The following is an 18,753-nucleotide window of genomic DNA, read 5'->3' as shown; positions in this document are numbered from 1 at the left end:
CGGCATTCCAGTGAAGTGCAAATGTTTGAGATATCTTACTGAGATGATCTTTTTCTGTTCTTTTACTGACAGGCCGTGCTGGAGACTATTCGGAACCTGATGAATACTGATTGTGTGGTACCTGACTGGCTGCATGATATCATTTTAGGTTACGGAGATCCAAGTAGTGCACATTATTCAAAAATGCCCAATCAGATTGCTACCCTTGATTTCAATGATACATTTCTCTCCATTGAACATTTAAAAGCCAGTTTTCCTGGTCATAATGTTAAAGTTACTGTGGATGACCCAGCTCTCCAGATACCCCCTTTCAGGTAAATTCATAGTTGGGTAGACTCCTTTTAATGAGCATGAGTTAGGCTATTAGAAGTGTTAGCTAACATGAGTTTTAAGTATTATATCTGGATTTTGCTTTGGCAGTCCTTCCCTTCACCATATAATCACTGGGATAAGTTATTACATTTGAATCTATTTCTGATTCTTAGAGCCAGAGCTATTTTAATACCACAATAAAAGTAGCCTCATGTCTTATAAAGATCAGTAAATGCTTGTTATTTGAAGAGAATTTTAGAAATTATATTTGTAGCATTTGATTAAAGAAATACATCTTTGTGTCTTATGCATGGTCTAGTGTATTTCTTAATATACACAGCCATGTAATGTTGAACTACCTTTTGTTTTTAGTAAAAAAAAAAACTTTTGTCACAGTGTTTTCTAATTTTTATTTAATTTTCTGCTAGCTAAATAAGCACAGCTTGAAACAGCTCATTATATTAATCTTTTTTTTTTTTAAGAGAGATTTTTGCTATAGGACTTGTGCCCTCGTGAGAGAGAAAGAGCGAGAGAGACAGAAAGCGAGAAATCACCTCCCACGGGGCTGGCCACACTGTAGTCTCTTCTCCATTCTCATCTCAGGATCTTTGGCACACATGCACACGTGCTTGGTGTTAGTTTTAAAGCACTGGGTCTGGGACTTGAACCACAGTCAGCTACATGGGAGTCCAGTGATGTAACCATGATGCCATCTGCTGGTCTCTGCCATCTGCTGGTTTTATAGATAATTTTTTCATGTAGTATTTTTCCTTTTTTCTCCTCTCTTGAAACCATTACATGCCTTACCACTAGAGCTGCTTACTTGCTAGCTGAAGAGCTTCTTGTGCTTGTTTTTTTAACAAAATAAAGGCTGATCTTATAAGCCTCTTTGGTTCTTAGCATTTTTTAATATCTTTTTTTTTTTTAATGTAAAGGAACATTAGGAAAAGTACACATAAAAGATTATATTTTTAGTTTACCTTTAGGGGGTTTATTGATTTCCCTCACGTGTCTTTGGGGAGGTATCTGTACCATCTAAATCAAGTTAAGAACTTCTTCCTTGAAAGCTTAGTATTCCAGGGACCAGCAGATGGCAGAATGGTTATGTCACTGGACTCACATGTAGTTGACTGTGGTTCGAGTCCCAGATCTGGTGACTTAAAATTCTTGCCTGGTGCATGTGCAAGTGTGCCCAAGATCCCAAGAGAAAAATGGAAGAGAGGGGATTGTGGCATGGCAATACCCCATGGGGGGTGATTTCTCACTTCCTGTCTCTCTGTCAAGTGCACACACCCTATGGCAAAAATATCTCTAAAAAAAAAAAAAAGAAAAAGAGCAGCAGTATTGGGAGCAGCAGTTAGCGTAATGGCTATGTCACTGGACTCCCACGTAGTCGACCATGGTTCGCGTCCCAGACCCAGTGGCTTAAACTCACGCTGGGCACGTGTTCGTGCGTGCCCAAGATCCCGAGAGGAGAATGGAGGAGAAGGGATTGCGGTGTGGTCATCCTCCCTGGGGGGGTGATTTCTCGCTTTCTGTCTCTGTCTGGCGAGCTCACGCACCCTATAGCAAAAAACCTCTCTTAAAAAAAAAAGCTTAGTATTCCAGAGTGTCCTAATAAGGCATTCTCTCTACCTTAATTTTCCCTGTTGTGTTATGGTAAAGCAAGGCTGCTCATACTTGAGCCTCTGCAATTGTTTCTTTCTTTCAGGAATTTATTTCTTACAGTGTTTAAATTCTTTGATGCTACCTGTCCCATGAAGTCTTTTCTATGTAGATGAAAGACAATGAGTAAAGTACTTTACCTTGCCTGTGACATAGTATTTCATGTTTCTTTGATTCTCTCTTAGTTGGATGACTTTTTCTAATCAAACATTATTAATCCATAGTGCTTATAATTCTGCTTTTTTCAAAATTTTTGGTAGTGAGTTCCTTTAGGCTAGAAATGTTTCTTCTTTTTTTTTTTTTAAAGAGTTATCTGTGTATTTAATTTTATTTGTTATCATTATTTTTTAATTTGACCAGTCAGAGAGAGGAAGGGAAAGTGAGAAAGCAAGCCACCAAGTCTGGGACCAGAACCGTGGGCAGTCATATGGGAGTCCAGCATAACCGCCATGCCATTTGCTGGCCCCTAGGCTAGAAATGTTTCTTACTTACATGGTTATCCTCCATACAATGTCATGCACTAGATAGTGCTCAGTAAATCCTTATTAATTGTAAAAATGAACAAAGGTTTGGTCTTATAGGATAACTTTTCCAGTAAGAAGTGGAAAAGGGAAAAAAAGAAAAGATGCAGAAGGGGAAGATGAAGACATTGAAGAGGCAAAAACTTTACTTGTTGAGCCACATGTTATTCCTAATAGGGGTCCTTATCCTTACAACCAACCCAAACGGTAAGTTTTCTACATATTCCATTATAATAATAATGGTTTGCTATTTCACATGGGTTAGTAATATTTTAAATTTTTCTGATTCTTGTAAAACTACAGGAAACTTCTGTTTCTGGACCCTATTTCCTCTGTTCAGTCAACTGAATAATTCAAATTTTAAACCATTTCATAGTGACAGTATTCAGAAAGAAACATTTTCAGATACTATGAGAAATAAATGTTAGAGGGTTATCTTAATTGTAACACAGGGCTTTTTGTTTTTCATGACCCTGTGTTACATATAGCTGTAGTCCTGGTGGGTGTGTAACTAATAAAGTAGCATTATATTTAGTGTTATGTTGAGAAATAGAACTTTAGTACTGTGTTGAGGGCTTGGATTGGGCAAATGTATTGGAGGGCTATAGTCTTTCCACAATATTACCCAATGTTAGGTGTCTGTGTTGTGGAGAGAGGTGAAGGAGATTTTCAGAAGAAATTGAGAACACGAGCAAATACAGGGCAGGTATTTCTGCTGATCATTGTTGTCTAAATTTGTACTAAATTTTACTTATCTATATTTCTGACTTTTTATCTATTCTTTTATTTACAGTAATACAATCCAGTTCACTCATACACAGATAGAAGCCATCCGTGCTGGAATGCAGCCTGGACTGACTATGGTAAGAGAATTATTACTAGTCATGTTCTTTACATGGATTAAGAGTAGAAGTAAGGACCAGATTTTCAGAGTTTTATTTGAAGTACAAAAACCTAACTGCATTTAAGTATTTATAAGTAATTACAGTATCTTTTACATAGGGAGATCTTTCCACTCATTTTAGTGTTTATAAATATAGTTTTGTTAGAACTTGGCCACACCTGTTTGATTTTTGTATTGCCTGTGGTTGCTTTTGTGCCTCATTCAATTCTGTTAATTTTTGCTTAATGTATAATATTAGGTCATTGGGAAAGTCATGACATATGTTTCTAGAGAAAATTTATCATGACTTTCATGTAATAATATGTTTGGATTTAGGCCTATAATTGTATTGTTTTCTGGTCGCTTTGTTTGATATTCCGCTGTTTCTGAATAGCTTTCAGTATTCTGTTTTTATTTATTATATTCTTTTATATCTCTTGTGTAGTCACTACTTTAGGGGTCTATAGTATGAGGGTCTTTAAAAATTTTATGGAACATATGTATCATGAAAAAATTATGCATAGATTGCAAACATTTTTCTTTTTCTTTTCTTTCTTTTTTTTTTTGGAGAGGTTTTTGTTATAAGGTGCTTGCACTCACCAGACAGACAGACAGAGACAGAGAGATAGAAAGCAAGAAATCACCCCCCAGAGGGGATGGCCACGCCGCAATCCCTTCTCCTCCATTCTCCTCTTGGGATCTTGGGCATGCACGTACATGCGCCCGGCGTGAGTTTAAGCCACCGGGTCCGGAACTCGAACCGAGGTTAGCTACGTGGGAGTCCAGCGACATAGCCATTACACTAAGTGCTGGTCCCCTGATTCCAAACATTTTTATACCAAACTGAACTTATAATTTTTATCGATTGCCCCATAACTATTTATTTATTTATTTAACTATAGGGCATGTATGTATCAGAAAAAGACAGACAGTAAGAAAGGGAAGTAAGAAAGCACCCCCTAGAAGAAATGACTATACCACAGTCTCCTTTCCTCCATTCTCCTCTCAGGATTTTGGGCACATTACACACCCAAGCCCAGTGTTTTTTAAACCACCTGATCTGAGACTCAAACCGTGGAATTTGATTCCAGCTGCCATGTGGGATTCAGCTGCCCTAACCACTGTACCACCAGTTGCTCCCCACCCCCCCCCATGACCTTTCAGTGTTCCCTCATGGACCCATTTAACTTTTCATTTCAAGGTAATTATAACCAGTGTTTTGTCACAGTGTGTTGAATAGTGAATCCTTATTCTATGTAGATGCTCTTACCTTCCTCTTGTATTAATATTTTGTAGTTGTCTATGTATTACATCTAAATGTATTGGTGATAACATCTGGCTATGTTAAAATTTTTGCTTTCAATAAACAACATTTTAAAGAACTGAAAGGGAAAGAATAATTTAGAATAATTTGTTATTTTATGTATACGTGTATGTGTGTATATATCTATATACTTTTTAATTTGCTAGAGGATGCATGAGTTTGCTGGAGAGCGACAGAGATAGAGAAAAGAAAAGTGAGAAAGCACCCCACTCCCACCCCCCCCACCAAAAAAAAATACCTTCTTAATTCTCCTTTTGTAATTCTGAGCACAAATGCACATGTGCCCACTTTGTTTTTTAGGTCTCTGGGTCCAGGCCTCAAGCTGCACAGTCAAGCATATGGGATCGAGCCATCTTAACTACGTGCCACGCCACTAGCTGGCCCATTTATTATATTTATTATTTGTCCTTCATTTCTGATATTCCATTTTTCCTATGTTATAATTTCCCTTCTGTCAGAAGAACTCCTTTTACCACTTTTTAGAACAGGTCTGCTTGCAATGAGTTATCTCTGTTTTCCTTTATGTGAGGTTGGCTCTAATTCACCTTTATTCTTTAAAGATACATTCCCCAGACATAAAACTCTAGGTAGAGTTCTTTCTTTTCAGCACTTTTAAAATAATGTTCCAGGGGTCAGCAGGTACTGTGGTAGTTAAGGTGCTAGACTTCCACATGGCTGGCCGCAGTTCGAGTCCTGGACCTGGAGGCTTTCTTTCTTTCTTTCTTTCTTTCTTTCTTTCTTTTTTTTTTTTGAGAGGTATTTTTGCTATTGGGCGCATGCACTCACCAGACAGAGACAGACAGAAATCGAGAAATCACTCCCCGGGGGGGATGGCCACGCTGCAGTCCCTTCTCCTCCATTCTCCTCTCGGGATCTTGGGCATGCACGCACACGCGCCCGGCATGAGTTTTAAGCTACCAGGTCCAGGACACGAACCATGGTCAACTACATAGGAGTCCAGCGACATAGCCATTATGCTAACTGCTGGTCCCCATGTATAATTGCTTTCTCATTTTCCCTTTCTCTTACTCTGTCTCTGGTAAGCACACACACCCTATAGCAAATTAAAAACGATAATAATAAAATTAAATAAATAATTCTTTTTTAAAAAGCCCAGTGTTCCATTTCCTTCTGACTTCCATATTTTCTGACAAGAAATTTGCACTTGTTTGAAACATCCTTCCCCTGTATGTAGTGTATTATTTTTCTCTAGTTCTGTATAGATTTTTTTTTTTCTTTCCCTTTAGTTTTCAGTCATTTAATTGTGGTATGTCTGTGCTTGGATTTCTTTCAGGTTATTCTGTTTTGGGTTCATTGAGCTTCTTAAAATCTGTAAATTTATGTCTTTTGTCATACGGGGGGAAATTTCAGCCATTTTTACTTCACATTTTTTCTTTTTTTTTTTTTTTTTGGAGAGATTTTTTGCTATAGGACAACTTCACATTTTTTTCTGTACTGTACATGTTTATGTCTCCAAAAGTCTATCTAGCATTAGACTTTTGATATTATCTCATAGATTCATAAATCTCTGTTTATGTCTTTTAATCTTACTTTTTGTTGTTCAGGTGAAATAGTTTTATGTGTTTTTTTTTTAAAGAATTATTTTAACTTTATTTATTTAAATTTGGAGAGAGAGAGAGAAAGTAAGAAAGCACGTCTCCAGGTCTGGGACTCAGACCATAGTTGGCCATGTGGGAGTCCAGCGCTCTTAACCACCACACGACCTGCCAGCCCTCAGGTGGAATCATTTCTATTGATTTATATTCAAGTTTGCTGACTTTTCTCTGTCATGTGCATTATGTTTTTGACCCTATCAAATGATTTTTTTAAGAATTTTTTATTTAACTTTATTTTTTATTACTGTTTTTTAAAATAATTGTTATAGGGCACATGTGCTCACCAGAGAGAAAGTGAGAAAGCAAGTTGCCAGGTCTGGGACTCAAACTGTGATCAGCCACGTGGGAGTCCAGTGCCCCAACCACCTGCTGGCCCCTCCAGTGATTTCGTTTTTTTAACTTCATATTTTATCTTTAAGTTCTAGAATTTCCATTTTCTAACAATGTGATAACTTAACAGTTTGCTGCGTATTTATCATCTTTGTAGGTGGTTGGTCCGCCAGGTACAGGGAAAACAGATGTGGCAGTTCAGATCATATCCAACATCTACCACAATTTCCCAGAGCAGAGAACACTAATTGTTACTCATTCCAATCAGGTAAATCTGTGTGTGTGTGTGTGTGTGTGTGTGTGTGTGTGTGTGTGTACTTACATGTGCACATGCATATCAAAGTTGGGGAGAAGGTAATGAAGGAGAATGAAAGCACAGTGTAGACAGTTTCTCTTTGTATGAAAACCTGATTATAGTTACCATAGAATACCAAGAAAGACTGACTGGGGCCGGCAAGTGGCATGGTGGTTAAAGGCGCCGACCACGGTTCAAGTCTCGGACCTGGTGACTTGCTTTCTCACTTCCTCTCTCTCTCTCTCTCTCTCTGATCAAACTGGAAAATAATAATGATAATAATAATAAATAAAGTTAGATAAAATAATTCTTTAAAAAAAAAGAACAACTGATTAATACTTACTGAATAATGGTTGCTATTGAATTATTCTTGGATTATCACTGATTGTATCCTCTGAGTTCATTGCATGTAATTTTCTCTCCTTTCTATGCTAAGGTTAAGCTCTTTTGAGATTGAAAGCATTAATTCTTACTAGTGGCATTTTTCTTTATTTAGTAGAAAGACTATTCACAGAAGACTGAGGTAAAGTATATTAATACTGGATTGAACTTTAAGTCTTTGCCAAGTGTACATGTAAATATATTATATGTAAAGACTGTATGTGCTATGTCAGTCATTCTGAAGCTATCAAAAATGAAGAAGAATACGAGTCAGGTCTATTAGTTCTGATCCTAAAACATAACAGATAGTTCTCGGAATATTCTGAAAAATGTGAAACTTGCATGGTAATCTAAGTCTCTAAAGGTACTTATTTTCCCAAAGTCTCTGTTATTAATGTTGACTTGAGTTACCTAGTCTTTAGAAGAGTTGGTCTGCAAAAAACACTAAATTTTTGGAATATTAATTTTCAGTTATGCCATTGTGCATCGACATTTTTGGTTTTTTTTAGTTTTTGCCACAGGGCATGTGTGCTTGCCAAAAGGGGGTGAGGATCAAGAATCATCTCCCGGGGATTGGGAAGATGACTATACCACAGTCACTTCTCTAGTCCCCTTTCAGGATTTTAGGGCATGCACACATGTGCACCTGGCATGATTTTCAATCTGCTGGGTCTGAGATTCGAACCATGGTTGGCTGTGGGGGGGATCCAAAACCTTAATCACCATGCCACCTGATAGCCTTGCATCCACTTTTAATCCATAAGGGTTTTTTATTTCTTCTAATAGTTCTGTCCAGTTTATTCACCCATCATATATTTATAGTCGTTTTTAAATTAGTAGTGGTAGCTTGCTGTACAATAGAGAATATGCATGGGATTGACTGGAGGAGGAGGCTAATTTGGTCATAGAAAGCAAAAAACTGTAGAAAGAAGTTTTTTCCTTCCATTTAATAAAATATAGTTGGTAATAAACCTATTTGTATAATCTGAGAATGAATAAAGAGTAATTTATGTGATGTTTCAACAGTATATTTGCCAGATTTTGTTATATCTTGATATCACTTTCTAAAATATCTGCTACTTATGATTACTCATGTAACATGATTGTAGAGAAGATTATTTTGTAGAAATAGCCCAAGTATTTTTGCTTACCAAGGATCTTATCCTTTAATATTCAGATCATACTTGATAGCCATAAAATTGTTGATATTTTTCTTCATTTGTTAATTGTTTTATTTGCCAGACCCTTGCTTACATGTATATTTTAAGCAGTTCTCTAAAATCACTAATTCACAATGAAATCTTACAGTTTTTTCTGAGATTATATGTGTGACTGTTTTTGCTCTCTAAATCTGTTTGGTTTTTGAGTTTGAATTGCAGAGGTTTGGATAATGAGTAGTACCGTATAGTCTGATGTGTTGGGGTCCTGAGGGGTTTTTTAAAGAGAGATTTTTGCTATAGGGCACATGTGCTTACTGGAGAGACAGAGACAGCAGGGGGAGTGGTCATGCCACAATCCCTTCTCCTCCATTCTTCTTCCGGGATCTTGGGCGTATACACACATGTGCCCAGCATGAGATTTGAGCCACCAAGTCTGGGACATGAACTGTGGTCGACTACATGGGAGTACAGCAGTGTAACCATTACACCATCTGCTGGTCCCAGGTCCTGAGTTTTGAATAGTGAATATCAAGAGTTTGGACAGTAGGAGATTTTTCTGAAATTTTATGTTACTCTCTTCAGTTTCTGAGCTTTAATTGCTAGAATTTTTATAGCAAAATATATTTTATTAACATTGTGTAACCTGACAATTTGTAAATCTTGAGAGAGAGGATTGTACTAGTGCGAAATGAGAGATGTTTGAATGGAGGCTAGTATTTAAATAACATCTCTATTGGTATATCTTTCTATACTGTGGAAGTTTTGCCTTTCTGTAAAACCTCTTAACTTCAAGGGTTCAGATAGTATACACTAGGATTTGAAATTCTTTATATGAATATTTCATAGGTAGAAAGGAGTGACTTCTAAATGGCTTTCATAACAATAGTGTGTGGTAAATGGCTGCTCTGTTTGCTGTTTTATAAAGAATGTTAGGCTTTCAACCTAAAATTTGAATGGCACACTTTATCTTTCTCCTCCCTAATTCACTTAATGTTTTCTGCCTCCATATTTACCACCTTCTCATTGTCCTCCTCTACTTTTCCAGTTTTCTGCAACTCATGAAAATGCTGTTGAGTGAAATGAAACTCAATTGTCAATTATTTTAGGAAGTGTTAGATCTTGAAGGACAAAGTACCTAAGCAAATACCCTTCTCTTTTCATAAATTAGAAGAAGTTAAATGGGCAGGTGGATTTTATGATTTCCAGTTATTGTTTTGCAAATCAATAAAAATGCTATTTTTAAAAAATTTTAAATGGACTACCATAGGACCTGTTTTTCCCTGTGTTCCAATTTTACATCCTTTCTGACTAGGCAACATGCATTCTTTTCTATTTTTCTAAATATTCGTTTTGTTACTTTTAAAGGTTCTTGACAAGTCTTTAAAACTCATCCTCTTTGCTTTGCTTTCCAGGCCCTGAACCAGTTGTTTGAGAAAATCATGGCATTAGACATTGATGAGCGCCACCTTCTGCGTCTTGGTCATGGAGAAGAAGAGCTAGAGACAGAAAAAGATTTCAGCAGGTGAACAACAGATCATGAGTGTTGAAACAATACACAAAGGAATCTTATTTCCTTTCCTTTATGAAAGAAGCATTTTTTTTTCAGTGAATAATCTAACTTAATTCTGAAAGGTTTTAGTGTACTCTGTTAACATGAAAACCTGCTTGTGATCTCCCTCAGCTCCAATTCTGTGTATCTGTTCTGTTGTTTTTCACAAGTATATAATTCTTTCAATGAAGAGAATTCTCTTGTTCATCTTTTTTAAATCACATATTATTGTCAACTTTTTATTTATTATAATTTTTAAAATTATTTATTTTATTTATTCATTCATATATTTTAACTTGACCAGAGAGAGAGAAAGTGAGAAAGCAAGCCACCAAGCCCAGGACGCGAACTGTAGTCAGCCATGTGGGAGTGTCCAGCACCTTAACCACCGCACCACCTGCTGGTCCTTCTATTTATTAGAATTTTTAATGTTTCAAATTCAACACAGTACAACTGTAGATAATTCCTTTTTCACATTTAATCCAGACACTTAATTTGCATGTCTTTTAGATACTGATTAAGAGGTTGATGGGCCGGTGGTTCTGGTGGCACAGCAGTAGTGCAATGCTGGAAGCCATGTGGAGGATGAGGGCTTAGTTGCTGGTCTGTCTGTACATACCAGGCATGCACATGCATGCCCCATGATTTTGGCTGGTTGAAAGGCTGAAGGGGAGTTTATAACAAAGGACCTTGTTGAGAGTACTTACCTCTATCTGTCTCTCAGGGACAATAAATAAATGAACTTTGAAGATAAAAAGAGGTTGATTGATTTGGTGATATGCAAATTGGTGGTTAATAATAATAAAAACCTTAATGTAATAAGTTCAGATACCCATTGCTAGTTTAGCTGGATTTTACATTTAATATTATATGTGGTAAATTGACTAAAATTTGCTAATCATATTTCTTCTACTTTTTCATTTTTTTCCCTTCAAAGCTCAGTTTTATTTTTAAAGTTTTTGCCTTAGGATGCATGTGCTTTCCAGAGACAGTCAGAGAGAGGGAAAGTGAGAAATAATCCCCCTCTATTCTCTTACTGGGATTTTGAGTACATGTGAACACGCACCCAGCATGATTTTCAAACTGCCAGGTCTGGGAATCGAACCACAGTTAGTTTTGTGTGAGTCCATCACTATGCCATCTGCTGGCCCTCAGAGTCCATTTTTAAAGTATAATTTCAGGCAGAAAACATAATTAACAGCTGGACATATTCAATACAGCCTTTGGCTATTGAGCATAACCTTTGATCAAGTTGATATATTTTGTTCATTACCAGATATTCACTGTAGCAAAAAAATGAAACAATAAGCAAATGGAAAAAGTTATTGTATTTTTACATCATGTTTATATCATTCTAGGATGAAAAATTCTTTGAAATATATATCATGTCTTTTATCTCTTTTACTCTTGATCATTCCTTGCTGCCATAAAGGTGACTCTGAGCTATGGAGTAGCTGGGAACATGAGTTATTCCTTTGTATCTTTAAACATGTGAATAGTAAAGATTAAACTATCTTATTCTTTTTTTATTCTTGCTTTTAAAGGGTTATAGGAGGTGCTTTGTTGCTGTGTAAAGTATGTATAGACTTTGGGATCTAGTTCTGGTTCCTTATATCTTGGGACAAAGTCCTCTCCAAACTTCAGTTTTTTTTCACTCCATTTGGGTTTCAAACTAAAACTGGAATGTGTAGGTGGTGAGAATGATCAAATATATTGAGTTACTTTTCACAATCTTTAGAATGGGTGAACTTTAATGATAGTATAAGCTAGTCATATTCAAAGCAGCCAATCTGTAAACTATATGTTCTTGGTATATCACAATATGAACCCTCACCAGAATACACTGTACTGCTTCCTTGCGGAAATGTTACTATGAAAAAAAATTTTAAACTGAACCATCAGTATATGGTGAATTCAGTAATTAGTTGATTTTCCCTCTTCACGGGCATTTGCAGATTAGCACTGGTCTGTAGGGTACACTTTTAAGTAGCTTTAGTCTAAGAACTATCACCTGTGGTTAAGTATAAACTGTTTTCTACTTTTTTTTTTCATTTTGACCATTAATAGTTTCTAATATGAATTTTTTGAGTTTTGCTGACCGTTTCTATCAATATCTCTGTTATATAATGTTGCCTTTTTGTGTAATTAAAATTTCTAGGTATGGAAGAGTTAATTATGTCCTGGCTCGAAGAATAGAACTTCTAGAAGAAGTCAAACGATTGCAAAAGAGTTTAGGGGTTCCAGGAGATGCTTCATATACTTGTGAAACTGCAGGCTATTTCTTCCTGTATCAGGTAAAATATTTAGGGTTTTAATCATACTTTATTGTAATATGGTTCCAAGTTAGAAACCAAGATTGGGTCTTGAGACCATTCTTGAAGTCTTATTTTCTTGTTGATAAATTAAAGTATATGGTATTGTGATAGCTATATTTATGAATGCTAAAGTGTTTATATTTTCTATTATCTTCAATTTTCTTTGCTACGTAATTTGACTTGAGGGGCCAGCAGGTGGCATGATGATTAAGGCACTGGATTCCCACATGGCTGACCTCAGTTCAAGTCCCAGATCCACTGACTTGAAAATCATGCTGGGCGCATGTGTTTGCTTGCCCAAAATCCTAAGAGGAGAATGGATTGCAGCATGGCCCATCCCCTCCTAGGGATTCTCTCTCTGCTTCTCTCTGGCTAGTGCACACTCCCGAAGGCAAAAACCTGAAATAAAAAGTAAATAAATGACTTGATGGTTCATTTTATAAAAAGCCATGTTGGCTACTTTTTAGATATTTTTTTTAAAGTTACTGTAGAAATATAACTAAAATTCTAGCTACCCAGAGGTAACAAAGTACAGTTCTATAACTTTTATTATGTCCATTAATCAACTAATAAAGAGAATGAAGGAAAATATATTCTCCATTTAAGTTTCCAGAAATAAATTTTGTCTTAGAACTAATTACACATTGGGACTTTAAGTTAAAAATTGTTTGACTTCAATTTAAAAGTGTCTTTTGACTTTTATTAGTGCTAATATCTAGGGTATGAAAACAAATGAGAAATAGAAAGACAAATAAAGTTAATAAAAAATAAACTGTAATAATCAAATTACTAAGATTTTTAATTCTTAGTATCAGATAATGGAGATATAATCAAATAATGAAGATTTTTTAATAATTGGTTCATTTTGGACTTATGCTATGTGTATATCTTAGACATAAGACAGCATTGAAATTTTTAAATTTGTATGAAAGAATGGGCTTATTATAAATAGATACACAAACCAGTTGAGTACATTTAAAATGAGCAGATTTCATGGTTTCTTATGAAACAGGGAAGACTGCATTATCTCACAAAGGAGCCTGCATTAGATTTATACTACTTAGGCTTTGAATAATGGTGTAATGATCATGCTTAAATACATAGTTGACACACAAGAAAAGAGTCAAGGAAAATAACCTGACTTCAGAGTGAAAACTGTATTTTAAAATATGAGAAACAATGTACAGATTGGGGAGGCTTATGCAATAAATTCTGAAAACATGAACTTGAGGTATAGATAATAATTTTCATCATATAGGAATCACAGCAAAGTTTTTCACAAAAGAAATTCCTAATATCTGTGCCTACAGATTTTCATTTAATATGCGTGGAATCCAGGAATCTACATCTTTATTTAGAGCTTCAGATACAGTTCTATAACTTTTATTATGTCCATTAATCAACTAATAAGGAGAACGAAGGAAAATATATTCTCCGTTTAAGCTTCCTTCTGTCTAAGGACTACATTTTGAGAAACACCAAAATTATAAAAGAAACAAACCCGGGAGAATTATAAAAGTTAAGATTAATAGGAACTGGTTGATAGAGTATAATTAATATTGTACAAGTATGTAATTAAACTGTATCACAAAAGTCAAAAGGTGAACTTTCAGGTATGTACTCAACCAGAAATTCTCTGTAAGTACACTAAAGAGAACTAGAAAAATTATAAAGATCTGGAGAAGAGTTGACAGATACCAAATTTATTAAAAGCTGCTAAAGCTGAACTTAGAGAAACTGAGATAATTAAAAAATGAAAAATTTCTTTGAGAGCTTTCTTTTCTTTTACTTTCCTTTCCAAATGTTGATAATAAATTGCCTTGAGAGTACATGGAGAATCTGAAAAGTCTGAGATAGAGTCTCATGAAATGATCTTTAGGTTTTTTCCAGTTTTCAACAGCTTTTATTGAAGAGCCTTCCCCCCCACCCCCAATCATAAGGTTACTTTTATAAAAGAAGAGCAATGTTAGTGACTTCGCTAAGAGATACATTGGTTCAGAGATTACTTTTTCTTTTCCTTATGGATCTTATTTTTACTAGATTTTTTTTTTTTAATTTTTAAAATCTGACCCATAATAACTAGCTGGCTAAACTTAACTACAAGTTCTTTTTCCTATAGGTAATGTCTCGTTGGGAAGAGTATATCAGCAAAGTCAAAAATAAAGGTCCTACGTTGCCAGATGTTACAGAAATCTCCAATTTCTTCCCTTTCCATGAATACTTTGCCAATGCCCCTCAACCCATCTTTAAAGGGAGATCTTATGAAGAAGACATGGAAATCGCTGAAGGATGTTTCAGGCATATTAAGAAAATCTTTACTCAGCTTGAGGTAGATTCTCAAATTCCTTTAACTTTTTAAAGATTTACTTTTAGTGAGATTATTGAAAATATTTATAGTTTTAGTTCAAGAAATAAGTAAAAATTACGATATGTATCAGATCCACATTTTTCTACCTTTGCTGATATGATATTTGAGAAAGAAAGGAATTTTAACAAAAGTTTCTCAAGTTGAAATTTAAGACTACACACGGCCATTCCGAGTTCCACATGCCTCTTGATCAGCAAGCAAAAGTGAGATTGCTGTGTTAGCCAGAATCAGTTTATCAAAGAGAAATAAGTCATTGCTACACAGAAGAGACAGAAAAGAATATGCCTAGTACCCCAGTCTCCCCTGGGATGTCTTGTAGTTCTTGTATATCCTATTGCAGACATCACTGGAAGACTACAGAGACTGTAAGAGATCACATTCAGGCTCAATTCTTATTTAAGAAGGCTTAACATTACTTCTGGTTAAAAAAGAGTGGGGACTTTTTTTTAGTCTTTGTATTTTTTAGGTATAATTTTATCCCTACTTCCTAGAACAGTATCTGGAATAATAGATGCTCAGTAAATAATGATACATATATAGGAAGGTGTATAAGTGGTAGGTACAGAATAATAAAGTATGGTAAGTTTGATTTTTAAACCCACGAAATAATATTGTGTTACATTTATGATTACATAAGCAATAAGTAAAAAGGATAAAAATATATCAATTCTTAATAGTAGTTGCCTTGGGTGGGGATGAGGAGAGAGATATACAGGTACTTTACCTATATGTGTAATGTTTTAATTAAGAAACAAGGTAAAAATTTTGAAAGACTTGAAGTATGTCTGATATAATGTTCTGATTGGTAAAACTTCATATTGAGTACTCTGCTTATGCCTGTTCTCCTCTCATACCCATCTGTTGTCCATCCCCTGTTCTCCCATGTGTGAGTCCTCCACCGTGGGTAAAGTTCAGGTTTAATGTCCCAGCCTCCTTTGTATAGCTGACTGCGTGAGGCCAGTGAGAGAGGTGGCAGGAGTTAAAGAAACAGAAAAACCAGGGTATTTCTCCACCAGTTTGCTCTGCCTTGGGTTTCATTTCTTTGTCAGTTTTTGTTGGACTGGCGGTCCAACTTGTTTAGTGACCCCTGAGTTCTGGCAAATGCCTCCCTTTTTCCTTCCTACCCTAGGAAAGGTAATGCTGTTCTGCTGTTAATCCACAAATCCCCAGTTGGCTTTGCAGCTCCTCTATCACCATTGTAACCAGTTCCTTGCTTAAATTCCCTTTGATGCAAATATTTGAAATAGTTTCTGTTTCCTGGAGGGACCTTGAGTAATACAGATACAATGGTAACCGATATTTTATTCAGTATGCTTGTTTATATTATAAAAAGCAGGCCAAATTGAAGCTCGAATATCAGCTATTATATAAACTCAGATATATTAGTTTCTTAGAAACTGAGCCTGATTGACTGGATTGTGTAGTTGTATACATAAAGTATATTTGTTTCCTAAAACCATCTTTCACTGTTCTTCCTCCCCCTGAACTCTGATAGGAATTCAGAGCCTCTGAACTGCTTCGAAGTGGTCTGGACAGATCTAAATACCTTTTGGTGAAAGAAGCCAAAATCATTGCTATGACCTGTACCCATGCTGCCTTAAAACGACATGACTTGGTCAAGTTAGGTTTCAAGGTAAAGATATATTTTAGTCCTCTAATTCATCATCTGTGCAGCTGTTGCTTTTTTGTTTCTTTTAATTAATTAGGCTATTTTCCTTGGAAATTGCCTCGCTTCTTACTGGTCATCATTTACAGGTACTTATGAATGTCTCTTTTACAAGTGGACGATAACATCACATGTTTATATAATTAGCAAACTCTGAATCTAAATTTTCTAAATCTAGTTATTGGTAATTCATGCACTAAGAAACAGTACAACCATATGATTACCATACCAAATTCTTATACATGCTGAAGTTTTATTTTAACTTAATATTACTTATTTTAAAATCTCCAAACAGAACTAAATATCTATAAAATCACATTTCACTCTAGTTTTCACCTATTAGATATCTCTGTGCTTGCATATTCACATCAGACACATCTGTGTTCATTCAGGAAATAAAGTCTTTAAATAGGAGGGTACAAAATGAAAGTAGAAAGTCAGATATTAAAATGACATCTGTATGAGACAGAAGAAGGGCATGATAGCCTGTTAGTTTGTGACTAAATTTAAATGGAAAGTAGTGATTGAACAGTAAATTTGAATTTGCTGTGGCTTTGCTAGGGATAATGTCCTAAACTCTGATTAGAATACAAATAATTTCATTTTCTTACAACTGGCTTACTTGTTTAAAATAGAAATTGTATACTGGTTTGGATTCAAGTTAATAATTCATTGTTGATGAAAGTAACTGACAATTTTAAGTTATTATGAGCTCACTGAAAGATAAGTGCTAAGTAAATTCAAGGTGATAGAATTGTTGTTATGTTGGATAAAAGGTTCCTCAGTTGCAAGGTAGGACAAAAACGGTAATTTATTAAAAGGCAGTGTGAATTTACTCTAGTGGTGTGAACTTCCCTTCTGCAAATTATTAGTGAGAATTTTTCACCTAAACATTTTGTTCTTAAGGACTGATATATGAAATATACATTGAATTTGTTATTAAGTTATATCAGTTTAATAATAGGAAGAAATGATGCATTCATTATTAGCATTTTAGGTGTTCATGCATCTTTACACATGCATTCTAAAAAAATACCACTAGTAGCTTATCATATTTTCTTTAATCATTTTCTGTACTTATATTTTGTATCTAAAAGAAGTTAGCATGAGTGCTGATTGGTTTTTTTCATATTTTAATTTTGAAATTTTTTTTTCAAATCTGAGTTTAAAAACTTTATAGATCTACTTAACATAAAAAAGGCAGTCCTCCACTCCCTTGTTCCTCCCCTTCAACTCTTTTAGTCTTTCCTTTGTCTTTCTTATATTAATAAAGAATGTTTTGTTGCCATTTTAGGCATTGTATTTGAATCTTTATTGTCCCCAACAGGAGACACATTCACACAGGCGAGCTCTTTTCCTTCCTTAATACTCTCAATATGATTATGTCATAATTTTGGTTTGCTCAGTATTAGATGTTTAAATTATTATTAACATGTAAACACTTTCATATCCAAGCAGGAGCATATACCATGATTACTTTTCCTTTTATATACAGTTTTTTGTTCTCTCTGGAATTAATTTCATTTTCTGTTTTACCACCCGTTCAACCTAGTTTTCTCCTTAGTCTTTAAATCTCTTTATGGTATTGTAAACACATCCGTGTGTGTTCTTAAGAGACATCTATCAGGATTCTTCTGCCCTGTTTTAGTTGAAATTATATCCACTTATGCTTTGCCTTTCTCATATGTCAGATTCTTTTTTTACTGCATTCCATGTCTTCCTCTTTTAGTAAACATGTCTTTCAGTGTCTTTCATGTGAAAAGGTATATGGGAGGTAATATTTTTAAGACTTTCCAGGTCCAAAAAGTATCTGTAGGTTACCATCATATTTGATTTACATGGTTGAGTTTAGATTTCTAGATTGGAAATTATTTTCCTGTATAATTTTGAAGAATTATTCTACTTTCCTTTATCTTCCAGTATTGCTATTGAAAAGGTCAGAGACATTCTCATTCCTTATCTGTTTTATTATATTGATTTGGTGGTGGTGTTCTTTCAGAAAGCCTTATAATGCTCTTCTTGTCCCTAGAGCTCTGAAATTTCATATTGGTATATCTTGTAAGAAGATAGGAGTGAGGAGAGTCTGTTTTGACTCTTACTTCTCTAGCTCTCAGGGTTCTGGAAGTTGAGTAGAGAAAGAGGGCTGAGTTTTCTACATTCACTTTGTGCACAGAACTTGACCTCCAATTCAACCTAGTACTCTCCTTAGTTTTTAAATCTCTTTATGTTACATTTCAACACATACATAAATATTCTTAGAGACATCTCTCAGAGGATTCTCCTGACGCATTTTAATTCAAATTATATTGATTTAAGTCTTTGCCTTTCTCATATGTAGGTTTCTTTTTTTTTTTTTTTTTTTTTTTTT

At 35.1% G+C, this 18,753-nt stretch overlaps 1 protein-coding gene across 1 annotated transcript in view; it reads left to right on the top strand.

The window, feature by feature from the left end:
- Positions 1-18,753, top strand: part of AQR (aquarius intron-binding spliceosomal factor) — a 111,892-nt gene that overhangs the window by 72,027 nt on the left and 21,112 nt on the right. Inside the window, exons 20-27 of the mRNA XM_006141698.3 lie at positions 73-314; positions 2,559-2,705; positions 3,292-3,361; positions 6,809-6,919; positions 9,900-10,009; positions 12,195-12,330; positions 14,471-14,680; positions 16,215-16,352. Coding sequence (XP_006141760.1) covers positions 73-314; positions 2,559-2,705; positions 3,292-3,361; positions 6,809-6,919; positions 9,900-10,009; positions 12,195-12,330; positions 14,471-14,680; positions 16,215-16,352 — 1,164 coding nt within the window. The remainder of the gene's footprint in view (positions 1-72; positions 315-2,558; positions 2,706-3,291; positions 3,362-6,808; positions 6,920-9,899; positions 10,010-12,194; positions 12,331-14,470; positions 14,681-16,214; positions 16,353-18,753) is intronic.

Source organism: Tupaia chinensis, unplaced genomic scaffold, assembly GCF_000334495.1.
Source record: "Tupaia chinensis unplaced genomic scaffold, TupChi_1.0 Scaffold000062_1, whole genome shotgun sequence".
Classification (NCBI taxonomy): Eukaryota; Metazoa; Chordata; class Mammalia; order Scandentia; family Tupaiidae; genus Tupaia; species Tupaia belangeri.
Note: the sequence above shows the minus strand (reverse complement) of the source record. Positions and strands in the feature narration are given on the sequence as shown.